The 26855-nt window shown below is 39.8% G+C and overlaps 1 protein-coding gene and 1 pseudogene across 32 annotated transcripts in view; one reads left to right on the top strand and one right to left on the bottom strand.

Annotated features, from left to right (window-relative positions):
• The first annotated feature begins 824 nt into the window (after window positions 1-824).
• Window positions 825-26855, top strand: part of LDAH (lipid droplet associated hydrolase) — a 101447-nt gene continuing 75416 nt past the window's right edge. For 29 of the 32 annotated variants that reach the window (XR_009599757.1, XR_009599762.1, XR_009599761.1 and 26 more), the window contains exons 1-3: window positions 825-900; window positions 5266-5421; window positions 16117-16260. Coding sequence is in view for 11 of the 32 variants with exons in the window: in XM_060411889.1 (XP_060267872.1) it covers window positions 5268-5421; window positions 16117-16260 (298 nt within the window). In the remaining 21 variants the exon portion in view is untranslated. Of the gene's footprint in view, window positions 1418-5265; window positions 5422-16116; window positions 16261-26855 lie in introns of all 32 variants that reach the window. The other 3 variants (XM_060411885.1, XM_060411888.1, XM_042245837.1) reach the window with 1 other exon arrangement.
• On the bottom strand, window positions 18835-19836 carry LOC105607651 (L-lactate dehydrogenase B chain-like; annotated as a pseudogene).

Below are 26855 nucleotides of genomic sequence, written 5' to 3'. Positions count from 1 at the left end.
GCTACAAGAGAAGCCCAAGAATACTGGAGTGGGCAGCTTATCCCTTCTCCAGCAGATCTTCCTGACCCAGGAATCAAACCAGGATCTCCTGCATTGAAGGTAGATTCTTTACCAACTGAGCTATCAGGCAAGCTCTTATAAAAGCACCTAATCCCTTCATGGTGAAGTCAGAGGCTCCTGACAAACAGAAAACCTTTTGTAAAAAGGAGTGCCTAATTGTATTGAATCCCCACCCCCTTCACCAAAATCTTACATATCGACCTTCCACTATTGACTCTTTGGAGCAATCTCTCAGAGCTGAGGCGACTGCCTCCCAGGCTGCAGTCCTCATTTTGCCCCCAAATAAACGTAACAGGCAACTCTGAAGTTGTGCGTCCTTTTTTTAGTCCACAGCTTAAAATATCTCTGAAATAGGGATCTTCATCATTTTGCTACAGGGCCGACTAGCAGAGTCTGAGTATATTAACGCTAACAAACAGGTCAGCTGAGACCCAACTGTCCCGTGAATGTGGGCAAACTAAAGAAAGAGATGCAACCAGTAAGGGAGGAGAAGGAAACATGGGCAGAGGAAAACACCGGGAAAGACTTGGAGAAAGGGAAGCTTCAAGTGTATCAAGGATGATTAAAATAAAAGGCGGGTGAAATTCAAATGAAGGAGGAAAGAAAGTTCCAGCACAGATAAAGCTTTCCAGCGTTCTCACTGGATCCGGTCCACCTGGTCCAAACCAGAGTCAAGCAACTTGCAAAACTCGCCACACCCGGTGACCCAGAGGGGTCCAGTTCCCCAGTGCGGCGCGCGGCGCGCGGCGCGGCGCTATGACGTCAAAGGGGGCGGGACTTCTGGTCCCGGTGACGCCTAACTCAGGTTTTGGCAGAAGGTGGTGCCTTCCGGGTGGACAGGTGAGGAGCTCCCTACCACGTTCTGGGGGTGCCTTCGTAGGAGGAAGGACGGCGGGACAGGCACGTGGGAGCTGAAGCCCTTTCTCTTAATGGCTCTCGCAGAACCCGTGCCGCCCTTAGCCAGACGGCGGGTAGGAGCGTGAATAACGGTGCTGCGACCGCTTGGGGGCCCGGAGCCCCTTTGGCTGCCGGCCCAGGGGGAACGTACCATGAGGACCGTTAAGGGCAGCCTGCCTGTAGGGAGTCTTATGGCGGCTCCTTTGGGGAGTAGGGGGCCCGGATTTGGGGCGGCTGGTTGGGAACAAGTGACTAGAAGTGGCCAAAGTCTGGACTAGGGAGTCCAAAGGTCTGAGTTCTTGAACCAACTTAAGCCTCTAGCCCTGAGCGAGTCAGTTCTTTTGCCGCCCTGGGTGTCAGTTTCCCACCTTGTCCATTGAAGGCCTCTTTTGGTTTGGAATCAAGTTTCTCCTCAGGATCAACCGCCTTCCCGCCGCCTCTCTCAAATTTGTTATACCAGGTATCCACCCTTTGTTTGAGGTTCGCTCTAGTTGGTCTAATAGTTCTCCGTGACGCCAAAGTCAAATGGCACTTGCTGCCTTGAACTTAAAGAGTGGAGCATTTTGGGAAAACAGTTGTGACTTTTGTTGCCTCTACCGCGTGTGATGCATCATGGTATTTTTCGGAAATAGTCCGTGTTTCAACACACTCCAGTATTCTTGCCTGGAGAATCCCAGGGACTGGGTAGCCTGGTGGGCTGCCGTCTATGGGGCTGCACAGGGTCAGACACGACTGAAGCGACATAGCAGCAGCAGCATTTTGTCTTATGTATAAAATGGGGTACATTAGTAGCCACTTGATAAGATTGTTTTCTTAACTGAGATACTTCATGTAACACTTGGAACAGTACTTTGCAGGTAATAAGCACTCAGTAAGTGTCAACTCTTAAAGCATGACCTGCCCACACCCCTGCACCGATTTCATAGCTCTCTTGAAGTTCTTTGCTGCAGTCTACTGGGAGTTTTCTGAGCCCGCGTTTTGCAGGAGGGGAGGGAGGTTGGGGGCGGGGGGCGGTGGTCGTTGAGGAAGGCAAGAATACTGGAGTAGGTAAGCCCAAAACTTCCTGGTGGCTCAGACGGTAAAGCATCTGCCTACAATGTGGGAGAGCCAGGTTCGATGCCTGGGTCGGGAAGATCTCCTGGACAAGGGAATGGCAACCCACTCCAGTATTCTTGCCTGAAGAATCCCCTGGACGGAGGAGCCTGGTGGGCTACAGTCCACGGGGGTCACAAAGAGTCGGGCAAGACTGAGCGATTTCACTTTCACTGGGAGTTTACTGTAATCTCTCACCTTTGAGTTTTTTTATTTTTGCACACCAGACAGGATGTGTGATTCCTTTGAGATCCATGCAAACTGTTGAGTGACTCAATAGTTTGTTCCTTTTTCTTGCTGAGTAGTATTCTATGGTATGGCTTATCATAGTTGGTTTAGCCTTTCACTTTTTTGTAGAGTCCAGTTATAGGCTGTTACAAATAGAACTATGAATCTTTACTTGAATGTTTTTGAATGAATATGTTTTTATACCTCTAGGACAAATACCCAGTAGTACAATTGTTGGGTAACAGGATGTGCATTTAGTTAACTCATGTGATTATGTGTTTTTTTCCTTTAATATCTTAATAGATGAACTACATTGATTGACTTTTGAATGTTAAATATACCTGGAATAGATCCCACATAACTCATCTTCTATGTTGCTGCTACTGCTGCTGCTAAGTCGCTTCAGTCGTGTCCAACTCTGTGCGACCCCATAGAGGGCAGCCCACCAGGCCTCCCCGTCCCTGGGATTCTCCAGGCAAGAAACTGGAGTGGGTTGCCATTTCCTTCTCCAATGCATGTGAAAGTAAAAAGTGAAAGTGAAGTCGCTCAGTCTTGTCCGACTCTTAGCGACCCCATGGACTACAGCCTACCAGGCTCCTCCGTCCATGGATTTTCCAGGCAAGAGTACTGGAGTGGGGTGGCATTGCCATCTCCGTCTATGTTGCTAGATTCTATTTATTAATATTTTGTTAAGGTATAGATATGAAAGGTGTTAGTGTGTAGTTTTCTTTTTCTTTCTTTTGACCTAAATAAAGTTAGAATCCAGTTAATATAAGCAGATAAATACCTATGCTTAGCTGAGTAAAGCTCACCTAAATTGTGTGGATTGTAGCTACACTGTGTACCTGGATTTTAATCCAGCATAAGTCGTGCTGCTTGCTAAAACTGATCATTAAAGATTGCTTGTAGGTGGTGTCTGAGGGTGGGGCCATAAGCCTTTAATAATATATATTAGAACACATTGTCTCCTGTTAATCTGCCCATTGTTTGAAGCACTGAATTACCCTGGGTTCTTAGGTAAGGAAGAAAGTAAAATTTTTTTTTTTTTTTTTTTAATTTGGCTGTGTAAGATTCAGAAACATAAGAGTGAAGTAAAATAAAAAGATGCTTTACAATATGTACATTAACTCCAGGTTTCTCAGTGGTATTTTACTTGAATTGTTTAGAGTTAGTGTTTTGCTTGTTTTCCAATTTTCGTAGACTGTTTGAGTTTCATATCTGCTTACATTCTTGTTAATTCTGTGGCTAAACTCCTAAGATGTCATTTACTGTGAAGTTAAGTGTTTATGAGTTGAATATAGTTAATAACTTTGGATTCTCTTTCTGGTGCAAATCTTAAATTTAGCCAGTGTCCTCTCTGTCAGCACTCTAATTTAGTACTGTGTATAACAGTTAAATCTAATTGTTTCTAACACTTTATAAATGTCATAAGACCTTTATAAATATATTGTATTTTGTGATAGTTTTAGAGATTGGGCTACAGTGACATTTATTAGTGAACTAAAAATCAATTGAAAAGGTGAGATGATATTTTTATTTACTTAGTCAGTCAACATATTTTAATATAATTTTGAAAGGAGTCCCCGCTTCATAAGTGAAAAATTTTCATTCCAGATAGTTTTCCACTATTGACTGTTTGGGCTACTGATTCTTTGTTGTGGGGGCCTGTACTGTACAGTGTAGGGTGTTAAGCAGTATCCCTGGCCTCTACTCACTAGATGCTGGTAGTAATACCTCCCCTGATATCAAGTGACAATAAAAACTGTTTTTATTTTTTGCCATATGTCTTCTGGGGGACAAAATTATCTCCACTTGGAAGTCACTGCTCTAGAGAAACCTCACAGCCTGAGCATGGAAGTGGGAGGGACAAGTCCTCGAGAAATCTGGGAGAGTATACTGAAACCAGGGGAGAAAAAATCCCTTCTTCTGCAGTGTCTCTCTTCTAGCCCATTCTTCAAGGTCAACATCATGTCAGTTGGCAGAGGGAAAATATTCTAAAAACTCAGATCCGTTTGTCCAGAGAAGGCAATGAAGAGTGAATTTGGAGGCAGTACATTGATAACTGGCACGAGGAAAGCATCTGAAAAATGGTGGGGGAGTAAAACATTGGCAAAGCTCTAGGAGCAGAAAAGCATGAAGACAACTGACCAACTGCAGGAACGAGACAAACCCGAGTGCAAAGTTAATGGTAAAGCAGTAAGAGGAGAAAAAGCTTGAGGGCTTTGAATGTCTGGACTAGACTCTGGAGGGCTTTGAATGAAAGGAGGATAGTTAAAGAGGAGGATAGAAAGACCAATGAAAGTCTGGGACATGGTCCTATTGATAGAGGCAGAGGCAGAGATGGAGAGCTGATAGAAGTAATTTGGGACTGCATTTTTGCACATATCTTGATTATTCAGAAAATTGTTTTATGGTTGTTCAGAAACTTGTTTGTGATGCTATCTGATATTCTGTTTTTTTCTACCTACCCATTTCATAATTTAATAATATAATGCTTTAATATCATAAAAATATAAAATAAAGGAAAAACTCAGAGCTCATCAAGGAGTTCACTGACCTTCTTTACCTTCTTATCTGGGAGAATACAAGTGCAGTGAGAGCCTCTGTTTCTTCACCAGACTTCACCAGGTCTCACTGGTAGAGAATATAGCTATAGGAGAATTCCAGCAGAGGGAAAATAAAAGTTAGCCGTGGATATTGTCAGTTAAGACTGGAGAGGAGAGTGGTGGGGTTTTTGTTTTGATTCACACTCCTCTATCATCTTTAATTTCACCAGACATGTCCCTCTATCTCCCTACTCTTGTGGTTTAATTTTTTTTTGTAATCCAAAAATCTAGGGTAGCTAAATAGTCATATATTTCCCATAACTCTTTGTGACATTTCCTTCTAGGTATATTGAATTTTGTCTTCTTTATTCTCGAATATTGCCTTTGGCTCAAAGTTTTATATTTTAGTGACTCTTCATATTGTTCTTCTCCCCTTATTTAGAAATGGACTCAGAAATCAAGGAAGAAATTCCTGTTCATGAGGAATTCATTTTATGTTGTGGAGTTGAAACCCAGGTTCTAAAGTGTGGGCCCTGGACTGACCTCATTAATAATCAAAGTGGCACGAGGCCTAAGCTGCTTATTTTCATTATTCCTGGTAAGTTTAAAAATCTGGATAAGATGACTGTATACAGATACATGTGTCTATTTCTGATTTTAAAGAGAATTTGATAAATATAAAAATCCTTGTGGAAGGAAATAGAATCACTCAAACCATTGATAATAACCACCCTTAATACTTTAGTGGCTGGACTTTTTGTTTATCTTCTGTTCATTAATAATATATATAATATACACATTTTAAAAATCATGATGTATACCATACATATTATTTTATAACCTGCTTTAAAAAATTTTTAGCAATAGTTAGAATAATTAGAACTTTATCAAGTATTTCTAAATAATTTTTACTGTCTCATTTCAAGATGATTATAAGTTTATGGTAGAACATTTATTCTGGGATTTGTCATCTGGGTGATATGTGATCTTTGCTGAATCAGTGTCAGTAGAATGTTAGGGAAAGATACTTTTTTGCACTTTTTAAAGTTATAAGCTTGAAAAAAAATATATATATATCAGCCTCAAAGATTAAAAATGAAACTGAAAATATGTATCATTTTATAGCACAATATATCATGTACACAGCTAGGCCTATGGAGTATTGTTACATTTTTTTCTTGTACATTTTTGTTTGTTTTCCCTGTGTTAATAGTTGTCTCTTTTATTTGCTTAGTTGTCTATGTTTCAATCAATAATTTATCCTAAAATTATTCTCTAGAAGTGAAAAAATCTTCTCATATTCGGAGTAATCAGTTTTCTGTTTTGTTTTAGTTCATTTTTTGGCACTACTGTGCCCAGAATTCTGTGTTTTTCCATTCTGATCTAGACTGGTTGCTCTCTGGGCCTCCTACACAGGCCATCCTGAGGACTCCTTTCGCTTTTCTCTTGGGTTGGATTCCTTGTTTCCCAATCCCATATTTTTCTTGGCTTATTTCCCTGTTTTCGGTAGACCACACCTGCTAGGAACTTCCTGAGAAGAGGTTCATGGGAATTCATCTTTTAAAGGTCTAGCATGTCAGAAAATGTCTTAGAGTTAGAGATGGTAGTTTCCTTAGAACTTGGAGTAAATTTTCATTGTCTTCCAGGGTTTGGACTGTTTTTGAGAAGTCTTGGTATTTTTCTGATACCTTTTTTTACCTTTTATGTGTGAAGTTCTCCCCCTCTGCTGGGAAAAAATACTTTAGATCTTTTCTTTGTTCCAAGGTTCTGAAATTTTACAATCAAGCCCCAAGGTGTGGGTGTTTTTCATGCATTGTATTTGGATTTTGGTGGACCTTTTTAAACCAGAAATTTTACTTCAATTCTCAAACCTCTGTGTTTTTTCTTTTTTTAATAGTCTTCTGTTTCATGTTTTGTCGGTGCATAGCCTTTTCTTTTTTTTTTTTGGCTTCTTGCATTATTAGTTGTTGCTGCATTCTGTTTTCTGTTTCCACTAGTGTTCGTGTTTTTTCTCAAATGTTTGATAATCCTTGACTACCCTTTCATTTTTAAGAGGAAGACATAAACAGTTGATTGGAAGTTTGTATTCAGCGGTGGGGCTTATCCACAGATGGCCAACTATCCTAGTCTGAGGGGTTTTCTAGGACACACCACTTTCAGTACTAAAACCATGACAACAGGCTGGGCAAAATAGAATGGTTGGTCACCGTATGTTATCCTCTCCTTAAGGTAATTTGATAGGGACCTAGCTTTCACTGGAGGATTTGTAGCTTTCAGTATCTGTACCTGTTTTTTGAATTGTTCACTTTTCCCAGGAAGGACTCTTCCTAGAATCCCATTTGAGGCACGGATGCCTGGCTGCTGGTGTTAGAGCTGAACAAGGGAAAAGAGGTTGGGATTTCAGTGTTTCTTCTCAGTAGAATGCTTTTGTTCTCAGCTGGGTTATGATTTCTGATCCAGAATCTCTCTTTGGTTTAACCTTTTCTGAAAATAAACTTCTAGTGTTCTGCCACAATGTAACAGTCTTTTTGAAAAGCAGTTTGTCAGCTTTCTATTAAAATTAAAAATACATTTACTTTGCCTGTAGTGAGGGACAGTTTGAAATTATAGGCATAAGAAGTGTTCTTTCGATGAAGCAGAGATTTGGAAAGCCATGGTAGAGTGTAGGATTGAGAAAATAATTAGAAATATTGTCTTGGACTTTAGAAGGTATATCTTTCTGAGGCTAGAATGAAGGAGGTGAAGTTGGTTACTGAAATGGAAAAGTGTGAAGGCGTGTTCAGAGGAAATAAAGTAGTTCCTGCCTTTTGACCTCTGTTTTCTCTGTTAAGAGTTGAGGTGCTCTGTGGGGAGTAAGGATGGCAGAGGGTGATTGTGGCCTTGAGGAAAGTGGTCAGTATTAAAAATAGCAAATATGCAGGATGAGAGGAATTATTGACCAAAAACAAGTAGGTAGATTTTGAGTAGGGCTGTGATCAAATATACTCCCACAGGTATATTGGGAGTGAAGTCTAAAAGGGCCGAAGGTTGAACTGGAAAATGGCTATCAGAGTTGGGATGCTTTGAATGTAAACCATTTCTGGGTAATGGAGAGACACAGACCTGTGATTCTTAAAATTCTCAGAACCAACAGTATCATCTAATAACTTGTTAAAAATGCAAACTTGGGGGCCCTGTCTTAAACCTAATGAACCAGAAACTCTGGGAGTGGGGCAATCCTTAAGAAGTCCTCTAGTGGATTTTTTAAATTTAATTTTTAGTTGGAGGATAATTGCTTTACAATATTGTGATGGTTTCTGCCATATATCAGCATGAATCAGCCACAGGTATACATATGTATTCTCCCTCTTAAACCTCCCTCTCACCTCCCTCCCCACCCTACCCCTCTAGGTTGTCACAGAGCATCAGCTTTTAGTTTATGCACACCACTAGTCTAGGCTGTGGCTACTTGAATTGGTTGCTTAAGTCGGATATAGGTGAAATTCTTTGGATGTGGTCAGATTAATGAATTATGAGACAAAGGTCTTGGCTCAGTCTACCAAGATTTTGAAATCACTTAAGTCTATGGAATGACAAGTGAAACTGACATTTCTTTTAAGGGTCAGGGTTTTCAGGGAATGTGTAAGAGTGACTAAAAAGTTGATGGATGGCAGTAGATGGCTTCAACCTTAGAGGAAGAGAGGTTGTTTCAGTAGGATGAACTAGTAATGGGGAAATAGCTTACGCTATACTTACCCACTCAGAGATGTTCATTCACTCACTCATTGGTATGAGATGCCAGGAATACTGTGTTGCAAAAGCCTTTGCTGTTATTGAGGCATAGGAAGTGTTAGAAAATGGTGAGGTCTCTACTACACATGGACATCACCAGATGGTCCGTACTGAAATCAGATTGATTATATTCTTTGCAGCCAGAGATGGAAAAGCTCTATACAGTCAGCAAAAACAAGACCAGGAGCTGGCTGTGGCTCAGATCATGAATTCCGTATTGCCAAATTCAGACTTAAATTGAAGAAAGTAGGGAAAACCATTAGACCATTCAGGTATGACCTAAATCAAATTCCTTACAATTATACAGTGGAAGTGACAAATAGATTCAAGGGATTAAATCTAATAGACAGAGGGCCTGAAGAACTATGGACAGAAGTTCATGACATTGTACAGGAGGCAGGGATCAAGACCATCCCCAAGAAAAAGAAATGCAACAAGGCAAAATGGTTGTCTGAGAAGACCTTACGAATAACTGAGAAAAGAAGAGAAGCTAAAGGCAAAGGAAAGATATACCCATCTGAATACAGAGTTCCAAAGACTAGCAAGGAAGATAAGAAAGTCTTCCTCAGTGATCAGTGCAAAGAAATAGAGGAAAACAATAGAATGGGAAAGACTAGAGATCTCCTCAAGAAAATTAGAGATACCAAGGGAACATTTCATGCAAAGATGGGCACAATAAAGGACAGAAATGGTATAGACTTAAAAGAAGCAGAAGATATTAAGAAGAGGTGGCAAGAATACACAGAAGAACTATCCAAAAAAATCTTCATGACCCAGATAACCACAATGGTGTGATCACTCACGTAGAGCGAGACATCCTGGAATGAGAAGTCAAGTGGGCCTTAGGAGACATCACTACAAACAAAGCTAGTAGAGGTGATGGAATTCCAGTTGAGCTATTTCAAATCCTAAAAGATGACACTGTGAAAGTGCTGTACTCAATATGCCAGCAAATTTGGAAAACTCAGCAGTGGCTACAGGACTGGAAAAGGTTAGTTTTTTTTTTTTTTTTTCATTCCAATCTCAAAGAAAGGCAATACTAAAGAATGTTCAAACTGCCACACAATTACACTCATTTCACACACTAATAAAGTAATGCTCAAAATTCTCCAAGCCAGGCTTCAACAGTATGTGAACTGTGAACTTCCAGATGTTCAAGCTGGTTTTAGAAAAGGCAGAGGAACCAGAGATCAAATTGGCAACATCCATTGGATCATCAAAAAAAAGAGAGCTCCAGAAAAGCATCTATTTCTGCTTTATTGACTATGCCAAAGCCTTTTATTGTGTGGATCACAATAGACTGTGGAAAATTCTGAAAGAGATGGGAATACCAGGCCACCTAACCTGCCTCTTGAGAAATCTGTGTGCAGGTCAGGAAGCAACAATTAGAACTGGACACGCAACAAGAGACTGGTTCCAAATAGAGAAAAGTGTACGTCAAGGCTGTATACTGTCACCCTGCTTATTTAACTTCTATGCAGAGTACATTATGAGAAACGCTGGGCTGGAGGAAGCACAAACTGAAATCAAGATTGCCGGGAGAATTATCAATAACCTCAGATATGCAGATGACACCACCCTTATGGCAGAAAGTGAAGAACTAAAGAGCCTCTTGATGAAAGTGGAAGAGGAGAGTGAAAAGTTGGCTTAAAGCTCAACATTCAGAAGACGAAGATCATGGCCTCTGGTCCCATCACTTAATGGCAAATAGATGGGGAAACAGTGGAAACAGTTACAGACTTTTTTTGGGAGGGCTCCAAAATCACTGCAGATGGTGACTGCAGCCATGAAATTAAAAGACACTTATTCCTTGGAAGAAAAGTTATGACCAACCTAGACAGCATATTCAAAAGCATAGACATTACTTTGCCAACAAAGGTCCGTCTAGTCAAGGCTTTTCCAGTGGTCATGTGTAGATGTGAGAGTTGGACTATAAAGAAAGCTGAGCACTGAAGAATTGATGCCTTTGAACTGTGGTGTTGGAGAAGACTCTTGAGAGTCCCTTGGACTGCAAGGAGATCCAAACAGTCCATCTTAAAGGAAATCAGTTCTGAATATTCATTGGAAGGACTGATGTTGAAGCTGAAACTCCAGTACTTTGGCCACCTGATGTGAAGAACTGACTCATTGGAAAAGACCCTGATGCTGGGAAAGATTGAGGGCAGGAGGAGAAGGGTACAACAGAAGATGAGATGGTTGGATGGCATCACCAACTCAACGGACATGAGTTTGAGTAAACTCTGAGAGTTGGTGATGGACAGGGAGGCCTGGCGTGCTACAGTCCATGGGGTTGCAAAGAGTCAGACACGACTGAATGACTGAACTGAACTGAGAGGAAGAGAGGCCGTTTAGAGAGAGCCAGGTTTAAGATACGGTGAAAAGATAGAAGCAGCATTCATTGAAGACACTGTGGAGAAAGGGAAGCTTAAAACCTTTGTTTCTTAATCGTCTCATTTGTTTTCTAGTGCTTTGATCATTTTCAGATCATTTCATTTCCTGGTGTTCTTTTATATTTGCCCTTCTATTCTCCTTTCCACCCTTGGCCCTTTTCCTTGGACTTTGTGCAGGCTGTAGACTGGTGCTGCTCTTTAGTTTGTGGAGTTCAGAATTGTATTTTATCTGGGGGCTAAGTCTGTTTGTACTGTGGGGAAAATTAGGATGACAGTTTTTCAAAGATTGTTAAGCCTCTATAGACCTCATGTTTAGTCCATCTCAGATAGACTGACATAAACCTTTTATTTTGAATCACTTTGCTTACACACATAGCAAAATTTGTCCATGACTTTTATGTTAGTAATGATGATAATCAGGAATTTTTTATTGGAATCCACAGACTGAGGAGCTTTTAATTTAGTTTCATCTTTTCCAATGAACTTTTGTTGTAGAATTTCTGCTACTAACATACTTAGATTGTAAGTAGTGAAATAAGCAAAAGGAGACAGTGTGGGTGTTCCCATAGAATGTATTGAATCATTATAGTTCTCAAGTGGTCATATGGGGATAGTGGAATCATGTGGCATGTTCTGTGTTGTGAGTACACAGACTGGAGTTGGAGAAGACAAGACTTTATGGAAAACTCAAAGCCCAAAGTTCTGTCCACATGACAACGTTCCCTAGATGCTGTGCCACATTAACTTGATATATGGTGGGTTTTGTCCCCTACAAGGTTAACTGTTAATAGAAGGCATAAATCTACAATTGCAGTGTTAAGTAGCTAAGGGTTTTTTGGCAACTGGAGTCTAGAGATAATCACCACAGCCTCTGTTATATGTTGCTCAGGCATTTCACTGTATATGTTCACATTTTGATATCGTTTGATAAAATTTATGACTTTCATTTCTGTATTGGAATGTTTTTGAGCATTCTTACACCTGGAGATGGATACACACGCACACATACACACACACACACACACATATATATATCTGATTTTAGTTGTATAAACAAGACCCTTTTAATTTTCTCTGTGGTTTCCTAACCAGGAAGTTTAGTTCATGGTTCATAAAATGTAACATAAGCCATAACATTTAAGTGGTGAAGTATGCAATGACATTTAAACGTTTTGCATTGTATTTTCTACCTCCGTCTCTAAGTTAGATCTTTGTGTTACTGGCCATTGTGTACCCTTTAGGAGCCAAGTTCTTTATTGCTTGAGGGCCTTTGCACCTATTCCTACATCCTAGTATTCTTTTCCTCAAATCTTTACATGGTGAATTTCTTCTCATATTTTGTGTTTTAGCTAAATGCCACCTCCTCAGACATTTTTCTCAAGCCATCCTAATCTCCTGTCATATGATCCCATTTATTCCTTCATAGAAGTTATACTCTTGAGCTGTCTATTTTCCTGCTTACTTATATGAATATATTTGCCTACTAGAATATAAAGTACAAAAAATAACTATGAAAGAATATACAAAAAAGAGCTATGTACTGAATAGAATGAATGGACATAGAGTGGCTGGCATTATCACTTACTTGCTGGAGATAAAATAGTAAGTCAGAAAGATTAAGGGGATTTGCGTAAGATTTTACAGTCATTAAGGGAAAGAACTCAGACTTAAACCTGGAGATAGGGAGAAAAAATTGTTTTCTAGTAGTTCCATTATTAGTACTCATTCATTCTGGTGTTATCTATCCCATTATTGCGACTATTGTGTCTAAATCATGTAGTTGTATCTTTGGATTTTCTTTAAAGTTAAACCAGTTTAACATTCTCTACATCCTAAAGTTACAGAATGCTGCATGTTAATCTATTTGACTTAGAAAATTTAAAAAGTAATAATAATTGTAGTAATAATAGTAGTAATAAAAATAATAATGACTGTCCATTCATTACCCTTAATGATAATGTCAGCTGCTTTATAGAGCTGTTGTGAGATTAACTAAAACAAGGTATGCAGAAGATCCTAGACTAGGTAATTTTATGTTCTTTTTAAAAATCAGTATTATTATTTCTTCTGTATATTCTTTCAATTTTCAGATATTTATTTATCTAAGCATTTATCATCTGTGTGATAGATAACACCAGTAACACCTTGGGCAAGCTATTTAACCTCTCAACTTCAGTTGCCTAATCCCATAACATTGAAATAATAATAGCACTAAATGAGTTAATATATGTAAAACCCTGAAATATTGCCTGCCATGTAAAAAGTTATAGCACTTTAAAATGTTGATTATTATTGTCTTGCCCTGTGAAGAAACCTATAAAGCTTTGCTTTGTTTGTTTGTTGGTTGGTTTATTTAAGACTTTTTTGATGTGGACCATTTTGAAAGTCTTTATTGAATTTGTTACAATACTACTTCTGTTTTATATTTTGATTTTTTTGGTTGCAAGGCATGTGGGATCTTAGCTCCCTGACCAGGGGTTGAACTTGTAGCCTCTGTATTAAATGGTTAAGTCTTAACTACTGGACCGTCAGGGAAGTCCAAAACTTTGTTTTCTGAAAGACATAAAATATTTGAATATTATACATGACACTTCTAGAAGGTTATACTCAGTAATGTAGAAAATATAAAATATTTCTGTTTGTATATAAATGAGATAAAATTCAATCAGAATTCCAAGAAGAGTTTTAACAATTTAAACTGGTGAAAACAATTCTAAGGACCTACCAGTTACTGAAACATTAAAAAAAACAAAAACAAAAACCAATGTGGTAATCAAGACAATATGGTGCTGGCAGAGAAGAAAGTGAAAAAATAAGTGGAATTATTTGAAATTAGAATTAGCTAGTGAATGTAATATTAAAATGCAGAAATATCACTTTGCTGACAAAGGTCTTTCTAGTCAAAGTTATGGTTTTTCCAATAGTCATGTGTGGATGTTGAGTTGGATCATAAAGAAAGCTGAGCACTGAAGAGCGATGCTTTTGAACTGTGGTGTTGGAGAAGACTCTTGAGAGCCCCTTGGACTTCAAGGAGGTTCAACCAGTCCATCCTAAAGGAAATCAGTCCTGAATATTCATTGGAAGGACTGATGCTGAAGCTGAAACTCCAATACTTTGGTCACCTGATGCAAAGAACTGACTCATTGGAAAAGACCTTGATGCTGGGAAAGATTGAAGGCAGGAGGAGAAGGGGATTACAGAGGGAGAGATGGTTGGATGGCATCACCGTCTCTATGGACATAAGTTTGAGCAAGCTCCAAGAGTTGTGAGGTACAGGGAGCCTGGCGTGCTGTGGGGTCGCAAGAGTCAGACACGACTGAACAACTGTACTGACTCACTGAATGAATGTAAGAATTCAGCATTGGATCAGAAGACATTTCAAATCTATGTAGAAGGAATGAGTTATGTAATAAATGGTCTTGGGACACTGCCATTAACTTGGAAAGAAGTTGGATTGCTACTTTGTACTTTACATTCAAAAATATTCCAACCTTACTGAAGATTTAAACATAAAACAAGAATAAAACATGAAACAGTGTCATCACATCCAACACTGATGTTACAATAACTCTGTTCGGATACACCCCTCTTCCCTTCTTTCTCCTCTTGCTGCACAGCAGACAGTTAATCAGCTGACCAAAGAGCACAAAGATGACACTAGCACCATCACAAAAAGGAATCTGGACCTTGAGTCACTAGGTCAGAGTGCAACAGTAGCCATGATAAGGCCATCATATGTTACTATCATGGCTGGACACTGATGATGAATTTGCATAGCTAACATACAGCAAACAATGTATTGAGCAGTGTTTAAGTACTTTACACATTTTAGTTCATTTCGTTCTCACATGAGGTAGGTAGTATGCTTCTTATCCTCACTTTATGGGCGAGGACACCAAGGCCCAGAGAGGTTAAATAACTTGCCAAAGGTCATACAGTTGGCCAGTGGCAAAGCCAGGATACCATCGCAGGTAATCTGGCTCCAGACCCTATACCCTTAAACACTTTGCTATACTGCTTAGTGTAGGAAACTAAAACATATAGATAATGAAGAAGAAACCAATAAAATTTGACAAGGATGACAGAGGTTACATCAGTGCAGCAAAACCCTGTCATATAATCACAAAGAGGAGAAACCTAGTAGCATGAAGAAATAGATACATTGAGAGGACAAACAGATATTGATGGAAACAGTCTAGTATTTACAAAGGCATCGTACAGATGATGACTGTAAGATGAAAACCCCATTTCACTCTTTTGCCCCTAAAGATGTATCAGATCTACTGTTTTTTTTTAAATTACTTATTCTGTTTCTTTATAGCAAACCCATGTCAAAAATACGTTCTGTACATACACAAGAAAAATCTATGTATATTAGTTGGTGGTTTTTTCCTCCAGAGATCAAATCATACATCTCTTTACAATATAAGTACTTGTGATAAAAGACCAGAAAACACTTAGCAGACTCTTTAACATTCTCATTGTGAATGATTCTGACACTGATTGGTTTTTATGTAGCTTGGTAACTGCTCACAGGCAAATGTTGAAGGGGCTTACAGGGAGTATTAATGATTTTAGGCGATGCAAAGACACTCAAAGGTGTTTAAGTAGGGTGCTGCTCTGATTCGATTTGAGGTTTGGAGAAATCTATCCAAGTACCCTGAAGCATAGATTCCAGGGGGACAAGAGTAGATAGAAGAGCCTTTAGGAGGCTGTCATGGGAAACACAGTGGGAAGTGGTAACACTAACGGAATTGGACAAAATTGAGGTGTATTTTGGAAGCAAAGTCAACAGGACCTCTTGGTGAATTGGATGTCACGAGCAGGGAGGAACCAAGAAAGACTTGTGCTGTTAGGACTTGGTTTATGATTGGTGGTTCCACTTATTAAGTAGAGGAACATGGAGGATGAGTTTATTTGAAGCCACTGGAGAACAGAGCAGTAGGAGAAATTTTCTAAATGATAATTCCCAGACTTAAGGTATAAAGGATATGAAAATTGAGTTGTACAGGTAATTGTTACTAAATTTGTATAGGAAAGTATAAGGAGATACCTTTCTTTCTCAGTCTGTACTTTGTCTTGTGTAAGTTTCTTATTTTGGTTAATCTAAAAGTCTGTGTTTCTTTTCATAGGTAACCCAGGTTTTTCTCCCCTTTATGTGCCATTTGCAAAGGCTTTGTATTCTACAACAAAAAGACGCTTTCCAGTTTGGATTATCAGTCATGCTGGACATGCCTTAGCCCCCAGAGGCAAGAAGGTTCTTAAAAGCTCAGAAGGTATGTCTTTGTTAACATTTGCTTTCTTTTATGGTGAATGGGTGTTCATATTTCTAGAAAGCCTGCTGGGGTTAAGAGTTAAACCAGTGGAAACCTCTGCTTGTGGCATTACACCCATGATGCCACATTCCAGTAATTTTAGGATTTTGGGGGTCATTTTAATTATTCTGCAGGTAATTTTTTTAAAGTTTAGGCAAAGTAAACAGTTTGTCTAGGACTTACCATCTCTGTTTACCAACTAGTAATCAGCTATATATTTATTAGTCATGTACTGTAGTTGCAAGATTGTATTAAGAGGAATGGGGAAGTGTTACAAGACATGGTCCTTAGCCATGGTTCTTGCTCTAGAGAAGCTCTCATTCCCACATTTGGAGAGTGACTAAGTGATATTCCCTGGCCTGTGATCATGTGGATACTTAAAGAGTAAACAAAGGAGAGAGTAAAAATTTTAACAGTTGAGTAGAATTGGAATTTGAAGGGTGGAGGTAGGTGCAGAGGTGTAACAGGCAGAAGGATTAACATGGGGGCAGGAAGAGAGATTCAGTAGCTACTTGAGGGCTGAGTAGGGCCAGATTCGGAGGAGCCTTGAAAGCTGAGGGTAGACCTGTGTGGTAGATTGCTGGAAGCCTTAAATGGAGGAAGTAGATCAGAGAGCTACAAATTACCTGCTTTTAATTCATGAGTATTCTAGCATGTTCACTCTTCTAAAAAAAAAAAAGAAAAAAAAAAGAGTAGAAACCGGATAAACAGTTTCTCTGTGGGCATTCCCTAAGGGTGTGTGTGCGCACTCCGTCATTGCGATCCCAGGGACTATATATAGCAAGCCAGGCCTCTCTGGCCATGGAAATTTTCAGGCAGTAATACTGGAGTAGATAACCATTTCCTTCGCCAGGAGATCTTCCCCACCCAGGGATTGAACCCACATCTCCTGCATTGCCAGGCAGATTCTTTACCACTGAGCTACCTGGGAAGCCTATTCCTAAGGGTACCACTTTGTTAATCTCAACTGGGAGAGAGGTGGTCTGGCTTCATTGCCTAGTTTGCCCCTGTTTCTGGTATGCTTCTTCTATGGTGTGAGCATCTTTTTGTACTTATCAAGCATCTAATGATAGAGGAAACCATGTGTGGTAGGGGAGGGATGAAGGGATAGGTGATATGGGAACTCTCTGGGCTAATCTGCTTAAATTTTCTACAACTCTAAACCATTCAAAAAATAAAATCTCTTAAACAAATACTAGAGTTTTTAAATTATTTAATATTTGCATTATAGTTTTTTCATTGTATTAGTTCAGACTCCCATAACAAAACCCATAAACTTAGGTAGCTTAAATAGCAGGAGTTTATTTTCTCATAGTCTGGAGACTGTAAGTCCAAAATTAGAGTTTCAGCATAACTGTGGTCTAATGAGAGCCCTCTTCCTGGCTTTCAGGTGACCACCTTCTCTTTTTGTCCTCACATGACAGAGGGGCAGGAAGGGAGGGAGAGAGTGTGAGAGGAAGGATGAGAAAGCAAGAGTGAGAGCAAGCCAACAAGCTCTCTGGTATCTCTTCTAATACGAGCACCAATCCCTTCATGAGGGCCCCACCCTCGTAACCTCCTCTAACCCTAGTTACCTCCCAAAGTCCCCATTTCCAAACACCATCACACTGTGGGCATGCAGTTGTTCAGCACAAAAATTTCAGGGGACACAAATACTCAGTCTACACAGTCATGAATGGGAATGTTATGTATCCACATATTAATTTGATCACAAGTATTGGTCAGGGTATATATATAACATTATACCAAAGCAATAGCAGAACATAAAAATTATCTCTTAAAACATTTTTACTAAATATTTGTTCAAGTTTTAGTAGCTACTCTTCAGTCCATCCTCAGAAGTATTACCTTATAGGTGTTAGAAGCAGGCCCTTTGAAGTCTCACTCCTGTTGAGTAGCAAAGGATAAGTTTCTCTTATAAGTGGAAATTCTTTCCACATTCATGAATATCTGCAGGCATGCTAAATTGTTTTTATTTGAAGAAGTGGGTGACAGTTAAGAGGTCATATTTTTATCCATGTCCTGTTTTTGGCTTTTAACTGATACATATGGTCAAGATACAAGGTAGTTATTGTAAAATTTGAGAAACAAAATTACCCTTGTGCATACAGAGTAGATACTCTGGTTCTGTAGTTAGTGTGGAATTTGGTTCTCTTTTCTTTATTCATAGATCAAACTATTCATGGGTCATCTCACTGTGAACATCACAACTCCCTGGCTCTTGACCTCTCCTCTGAATTCCTACATTTCGTAGTATAGATCAGCTTCCTGAAATGTTAGTCTTCCAGAATACTGTGTTAATTTTAAATTGACTTTAGCATCAGATGCCAACTCTTCCCCCCGCCCCCGCCCCCCCGCCCACCCCCACCGCGCTACACTAGTTTATTTTATTTGTTCAAGAACTCGTCTTGCAAGCATGGGCTTTGATTCTGGGAGTCCAGATTCGCATACTTAGGAAGATAAAAGCAAACTGTGCTCCATGTACATGGGTGAAAACTAAAGGCTCATGGTTAATCACACTGTAATTTTAAGTTGCTATAGCCTGGCAGCCAGAAGCCACAGGTCCTTTAGGTTCTTCTGGATCACCGAGAAGGTATCTGCACTTTTCCTGAGTTAGGCAACCTCTTCATCCTTCAGCTTCTGGTTGATATCACTGGTTAACTCCCGAGCGTTCAGGATACATGGAAGACTCAGGAACACTTCATTCTCAGAGCCATACATCCCCTTCACAGTTGTTGACACCAATTGAATCCTAGATAGACTTTTCATCATGGATTCAATAAGATCAGCCACACTTAATCGAATAGCCCAGATGATGTCGCCTTTGAGCTTGATGACTTATAGGCACTTTCAACCACCATCTTATGCACTTCCTTCCAATTTTTGCTGTGATTATCTGTTCCCATTTCTGGATTCAGTTCCTAGAGAGAAATGCCTGCCACATTCACTTCACTCCACACAGCCACACTTGAGTCATCATGTTCTCCTAGAATCCATCCATGGCAGCTGCTGGGATGAATGCCAAGTTTTTCAGCCATAAAATAGTGAAGTCTAGCAGAATCCAGATTACATCCACTGCCAACCACACAGTGTTTGAGTAATCCACTTAGTTTCCAGGTAACATACATGAGAATATCCACTGGGTTGGAACCACCAGTCAGGACTGTACTTGATGATCTGAGGAATGATGAACTTAAAGACATTAATGTTCCTTTGCAGTAGATTCAGATGACTCTCTCCCTGTTGCTGGCGAACTCCTGCAGTTACCGCCGCAATTTTGAAATTGGCAGTGACAGAGTAATCTTTGTCTGCCACAGTTTTTGGTGTCTGAAAGAATAAGCTTCTGTGCTGCAAGTGCAGCATTTCTCCTTTGAGTTAACTTCCAAAACACCCACAAGAGCAAGCTTATCAGAGACTTTCCCATAATGCTAATGCCACATGCAATACCAACTTGTCCAACACCCACCACAGTAATTTATTGTTTGGGACTGTTGCCTCTTCTGCAGCTGGTGGCAGTTTTTCTTTAAGGGTTGACATTGTGCCCTGGGAAAAGAAAGTTCTCCAGATGGCTGTCAGGGTCACAGAAGAAGATAAAGTCAGAAGCCTACGTTTCCTAGGGTGCAGGATCTGCAAGGAAGGAGGAGGAGGCAGCCTTGGCTGCCTCCTCGAGCTTCCTCTACTGTGATTCCAACTCTGTTTAAAAATAATTGTATTTACTTATTTTGGCTGTGCTGGGCCTTCTTCATTGCCGCTCAGGCTTTTCTCTAGTTGCAGTGCACGGGCTTCTGATTATGGCATGTGGCTCTTATTGCAGACCACAGGCTCTAGGATACAAGGGCTCAGTAGTTGTAGCTCCCTGGCTCTAGAGCACAGGCTCAGCAGTTGTGGCGCACAGGCTTAGTTGCTCTGCGTCATGTGGGATCTTCTTGGATCAGGGATTGAACTGTATCTCACGCATTGGCAGGTAGATTCTTTACCACTGAGGCACCACGGAAGCCAGATGCCAACCCTTGAGAGTGCACTCTGAGATTTCTTTTTTCCTAATTCCATTTACTCATTAAATCTTTTGAGTACCTGCCTTTGAGTATCTTTGAGCCTGCCTCTTTGCTAGCACCTACAGAAAAATACCTTTGTGCTTAATGTACTTTACATTTTTAGTATTAGTATTATCTCACCACCCAGGCTCCCTTTTTAAAGCATTACCTGTAAGATTATCCTTATCTTGGCTAATGTCCTCCTCTCTTCAAAAACAGTTTCCACACTCAGTAGTGATCAGGTCCTTGATAAGCAAGAACATCCAGACTGTTTCAGCTCTTCAGTTGCTCAGATTTCTTCTATTACCGTTTTCACCTACTTTATATTTTTTATTTCCCTAATCATGTTCTGTTTAGAATGATAAATATATAGATTAAATGTAGTCCCTCTATTCCTTCAAAAATTCTAATTGCATTTTTTTCATAGGAACAGAAAAAAATCCTAAAATTTGTATGGAGCCACAAATGATACCAAATAGGCAAAATAATCTGGAGGAAGAGGATTGAAGTTCAGGTTCAAAGTTAAAGTATCACACTCCCTGATTTCAAGCTATATTATAAAGCTAGTGGTCAAAACAGTGTGGCGGTGTCATAAGAACAGAGAGCCCAGGAAAAAACCATGAATAAAGGCTCAACTAATCTTTGACAGGGGCACCAGGAACACACAATGGGAAAAGGATGGTATCTTCAATAAATGGTATTGGGAAAACTGGATATCCACATACAAAAGAATCAAAGAGAACCCATATCTTACACCATACACAAAAATGAACTCGAATGGATTAAGCTTAAACCTGAAACCATTAAACTCCTGGAAGAAAACATAGGAGAAAAACTCCTTGACGTTGGTCTTGGCAGTGATTTTTTTGGTTATGACTCAAAAAACATCAGTAACAAAGGCAAAAGTAAACATTTGGGACTGTATCAAACTGGAAAGCACAGGGAATAGTCAACCAAATGAAAAGGCACCTATAAAATGGAAGGAAATATTTACCTATAAAAGTAATTATCTCCTTACCTATAAAAGGTAAGGAGATAATTTCTACAGTATATAAGAAACTAATAAAACTCAATAGCAAAAGCACTGGTAACCTTATTTTCAGTTCAGTTCAGTCACTCAGTCGTGTCCAACTCTTTGTGACTCCATGAATCACAGCACATCAGGCCTCCCTGTCCATCACCAACTCCCAGAGTTCACTCAGATTCATGTCCATCGAGTCAGTGATGCCATCCAGCCATCTCATCCTCTGTCGTCCCCTTCTCCTCCTGCCCCCAATCCCTCCCAGAATCAAAGTCTTTTCCAATGAGTCAACTCTTTGCATGAGGTGGCCAAAGTACTGGAGTTTCAGCTTTAGCATCATTCCTTCCAAAGAAATCCCAGGGTTGATCTCCTTCAGAATGGATGCGTTGGATCTGCTTGCAGTCCAAGGGACTCTCAAGAGTCTTCTCCAACACGACAGTTCAAAGGCATCAATTCTTCAGCGCTCAGCCTTCTTCACAGTCCAACTCTCACATCCATACATGACCACAGGAAAAACCATAGCCTTGACTAGACGGACCTTAGTCGGCAAAGTAATGTCTCTGCTTTTGAATATGCTATCTAGGTTGGTCATAACTTTTCTTCCAAGGAGTAAGCGTCTTTTAATTTCATGGCTGCAGTCACCATCTGCAGTGATTTTGGAGCCCCCCAAAATAAAGTCTGACACTGTTTCCACTGTTTCCCCATCTATTTCCCATGAAGTGATGGGACCGGATGCCATGATCTTCGTTTTCTGAATGTTGAGCTTTAAGCCAACTTTTTCACTCTCCTCTTTCACTTTCATCAAGAGGCTTTTTAGTTCCTCTTCACTTTCTTCCATAACGGTGGTGTCATCTGCATATCTGAGGTTACTGATATTTCTCCCGGCAATCTTGATTCCAGCTTGTGTTTCTTCCAGTCCAGCATTTCTCATGATGTACTCTACATATAAGTTAAATAAGCAGGGTGACAATATACAGCCTTGACGTACTCTTTTTCCTATTTGGAACCAGTCTGTTGTTCCATGTCCAGTTCTAACTGTTGCTTCCTGACCTGCATACAGATTTCTCAAGAGGCAGGTTAGGTGTTCTGGTATTTCCATCTCTTTCAGAATTTTCCACAGTTTATTGTGATCCACACAGTCAAAGGCTTTGGCATAGTCAATAAAGCAGAAATAGATGTTTTTCTGGAACTCTCTTGCTTTTTCCATGATCCAGCGGATGTTGGCAATTTGATCTCTGATTCCTCTGCCTTTTCTAAAACCAGCTTGAACATCAGGAGGTTCAAACAGGCAAATTTTCCCAGAGAAGACAGACAGATAGCCAACAGGTTTATGAAAAATGCTCAACCTCATCAATCATCAGGGAGATGCAAGCCAAGAGCACAAGGATACATCACATCACACCTGTTAGGATGGCATTTCTCAGAAAGACTAAAGTTAGCAAATCTTGGAGGATGTGGAGAAAAGGTCACTCAAGCAGTTGTCTAGTTTATGCAAGGCTTCGTGGGTAGAGGTGACCTAGTTCTTACCTGTTTTTTTTGCTAGTAGCTGGGTCATTGCAGCTAGCAATATGTTTATTCAAAGTGGATATCTCATCAGTCAAAAACTTAATGGCAGGCACGTATACTTACTGTGCGAGGTGATGGATGTATTACTTGGTCTAGTTGTGATCATTTCACAGTCTGTATGCATATTAAGTCATCACCTTGTACACTTTTAACAACAGTAATGTTGTACAACATAACTATATGCAAATTTTGTCAGTCATACTTCAGTAAAGCTGGAAAGAAAAAAAAATAATTGTTGAAGCTGGACCATGGATACATAGAGATCTATTATACTATTCTCTGGACTTGTGCACATTCGAAAACTTCCACTCTTAAAAAAGAGAGTTTAAAGAAAGAAAAAGAAATATAGAACCTTAAAGCTGAAAGTGGGTGCTCATGCTCAGTTGCTCAGGCATGCCAACTCTTTGCGACCCCATGGACTGTAACCCTCCAGGCGCCTCTGTTTATGGGATTTTCTAGGCAAGAATACTGGAGTGGGTTGTCATTTGTACCTCTGGAGAACCTTCCTGACCCAGGGATCAAATCCACATCTCTTGAGTCCCCTGCATTGGCAGGCAGATTCTTTACCCTTGCGCCACATGGGAAACCCCTAAAACTAAAAGTATCTTCATTAAATTCCATCTTAAACCCTTATTTTTCAAGGAAGGAAAGTAAGGCCCAACAGGGCTAAATGACCTTGTGTTGGTGAATGGTAGAATGGGGACAGGAAGCCAGCACCGCTGATCCTGAGGTCAGTGCTTTTAGTCCTGTGGTATAGCTCATCCCAGGTGGCTGGTGCAGCAAATGGCCCTTCCGTGGTCACAGATTGTATCCTGGTCTGCCATCCTTTTTTAAGGGGGACTGGGTAAATGGAGTATTGATGAGATTATGCAACTCGGCAGATGCTTGCCTAAATCCCTTAAAGTGCTATTTTTCATAGTGTCTTTCTCTTTTTACATGTATGTGTGTATATATTTTTCTGTGAATGCAATTTACTTGCGAGCCTTTTACACTTTTCTTAAATACTAGGGTATTCTTTGAAAGGCAAGTAACTATGGATTACCTAGCAATGAGAGACTTTGTGAAGTGAAATTGAATATATACATTTCATTGCCTTGATTAAAAACATCTATTTCCACAACTATCACCTTCAAATGTGACTGAAAGTGAATCAAATGTGTGGTATACACGTGCTTTACCTTGAAATAGTTTAAAAGATACGTATTTCATTGTTCTAAGTTATTTCTTCCTACATACTCAAAGAAAGTTGGGGGTTTATTACAGCAGTTTTTCCTGTCAGGAAATTGATATGTCTGCTTAAAATGTGCTTTGACTATCTTTGTGTTGTGTTGGAACACAGAGGTGTTAAAAGAATTCTTAGGAAACAGGCTTGCTTTACATACTAAATCTTGAAAAGCTGCCAACTGACCTGTTATCTTAAGTCTGGAAGGAGAAGAGATAACCACAGACAGGAGGAGATAGAAAGTAGTGAAAATACCTCATAGTACTCTTCTTTCATGGTGTTGAAACTTAATGATGATTAGCTAGTGTGTTATATTCCTACATTCAGACCTCAGTGAGAAATACCATCATAATAGAAACTCTGTATTGACTTACCTATTGAGAAGAGTACCCAGCTCAGCTATCACAGTAAGCCCTTAAGTCATACTTGAAGACAAAAACATTGAACAGAACGTGAGTAGCAACTTTGAAAGTTGAAAATAGACTCAAAGAATAACCCTCCATCAATGGTGCTAAATCTTTGGCAGTTATCAGAATCACTTGGAGGATTTATTGGAACACAAATTACTGGGTGCCTCCTGAGCTGTTGATTCAGTGTTTGTGGGGTGGGACCTGAGAATCTTCACATTTCTAACAAACTCCTAAGTACTGTCTATCCTAGTACCACATTTTCAGAAGTCCTGCCACAGATCTTCACCAATAAAGATGTCTTGGTGGGGGAAACCAGTAGAAAGTATCTGTTGTTATGTTTGAATTTCCTTGGCTTATCCTGCTTGTGTGCTGTTGGAGTTAATGACAGTAATTAGAGCCTGGGTCCTTTGCTACTAATGAGAACAGTGCCATCTAGAGGCATTAGCCCAAAGGGCCACCACAGGGCCAAAGGAAACTGGTTTCTAGAGGAGGGTGCAAGGGCAATTCCTCCATCCTCAAGAATTTATCAACAGCCTACTAGATTCTTGTGTGTGGTGCTACGGAGGTATGCGAAGAAATGAGAATGCCACCTTTTAGTGAATTTCCACCCATGTTGTGAGTAACCCAAAAGTTCTATAAAGGGCAGATGGGGGTCTGAGCTTCACCAGTCGCCCCCCAACCCACGCCCCACCATTCAACCAGAGCAGTTGTGCTTTCATCCATTTTAAGTACTGGAGGCTGTATTTATAAACGCACACTACAGTCGATTGATTTAGACAGATATATTATTCATCATCCAAGATTATTGTTCTAAAGTACAGGTTTTCTGACATGCAAAATATGGTGTGAAAAATACATAACTACTGAGAGAAAAGACATAAGCTCTAACCACACATCAAATGTTGAAAGTATGTTTTGCTTCATATTAGCACATGTTAAAATTATGAACAGTTGGAAATAATATTCTAGTTGTGCCACATTATCACAGTCATAAATTGAGTATAATTGGGAGAACAGATGTTCACCAATGTCAGAAGGAGGTGATTCAAGGGGGAAAAAAAGCGTGAAAAGAAAATTTGAGGAATTAGGAGTATAAACTCTTTCTGGCTTTGATTTAGTATGGAGTCAGCTTACTTGATGGCAGATTCATTATCAACTATTTTAAGTCATTTGTTCGAAACGTGTAACATAAAAGCCAGAAATCATGGTTTAGTTTCACCTGATAAAACATGAACTAAAAAAATTACACAGTCTTTCAACGAATGATGAATTTGGGTGATGTTTATCCAGAGAATCATTGAACCACTCCCATTCCTGCACCCAAAACTGAGAGAAACAGAAAAACCAGTAGGCCTTCTCTTGCCAGGACTGATTGGCAGAGGAACATGGAGGTTACAAGAAACGACTACATGCTCTCAAGGCAGGGACGGTCAGTCAAGTCTCAGGGCTCACAAGAAATAAACAAGTGAGTCAGTGGTAGAAAGGAGCAGAAAACCAAAGGGTAGAGCAAGAAGAAATGTTGAGAATCAACCAAATTCTTAGATTCTCATGGAAGACAGAGAAAGCAGCAGACAGGAGCAGGGAGCCAAGCATTGTAGCTGAGGTCCTGTAACACAGATGGAATCTTGGTCCTTCCCTTTGAGATCCCTGGGTCTCTTCTCACTGCTTACACAGTGGAGTCCAGACTCCAGGGTGATGTTCAGGGTCCTACTTGATCTCGTCTCAACCCTCCTTTCTAATCTTATACATTCTACCTTTCCCATAACCACAAACAGACACAGAACTCATCGTGGTGTCCAAAATTATACTCACACTTTTATGCCTTTGTGTTATACTATCATGAATTTAGAGTAAATTTCATTTCTCTTTTTAGTTATGTATAGACAATGCTAAGCAACACACGATATTGTTTTGTGTGTTTTTTAAAGCTTGACCTAAAGAGCAAGCTGTACATTCATCTTTCTTAAAGTATTCTTTAAAATATGAAGTGCTGTTTTTAGCCCTTAATCTCCATGTGTAAACTGTTTAATTTAATTAAAGTTATTATTAAGGTATAGATTTGGAGTAATGATGGGGCCAGGATAGGAGACTTCACTGGTTGAGAAAATTCTGGTGTAAGATTTAGAGAGTTTCTGTCTGCAGGCTCAGTCCTAGCAGAAGGCTCATGTAGCACTAATCTTTGGACTTGTTAGTTCTGTGGTCATTGGTGACTTGTAAATACTGTTTGTGTGACAATATATAGTAAAACGTGTGCATTTATATTCAGTGTGTATCAAGATAAATATGTATGTGGATGTGTTGTT

This window comes from Ovis aries, chromosome 3 (assembly GCF_016772045.2).
Source record: "Ovis aries strain OAR_USU_Benz2616 breed Rambouillet chromosome 3, ARS-UI_Ramb_v3.0, whole genome shotgun sequence".
NCBI lineage: Eukaryota > Metazoa > Chordata > Mammalia > Artiodactyla > Bovidae > Ovis > Ovis aries.
Note: the sequence above shows the minus strand (reverse complement) of the source record. Positions and strands in the feature narration are given on the sequence as shown.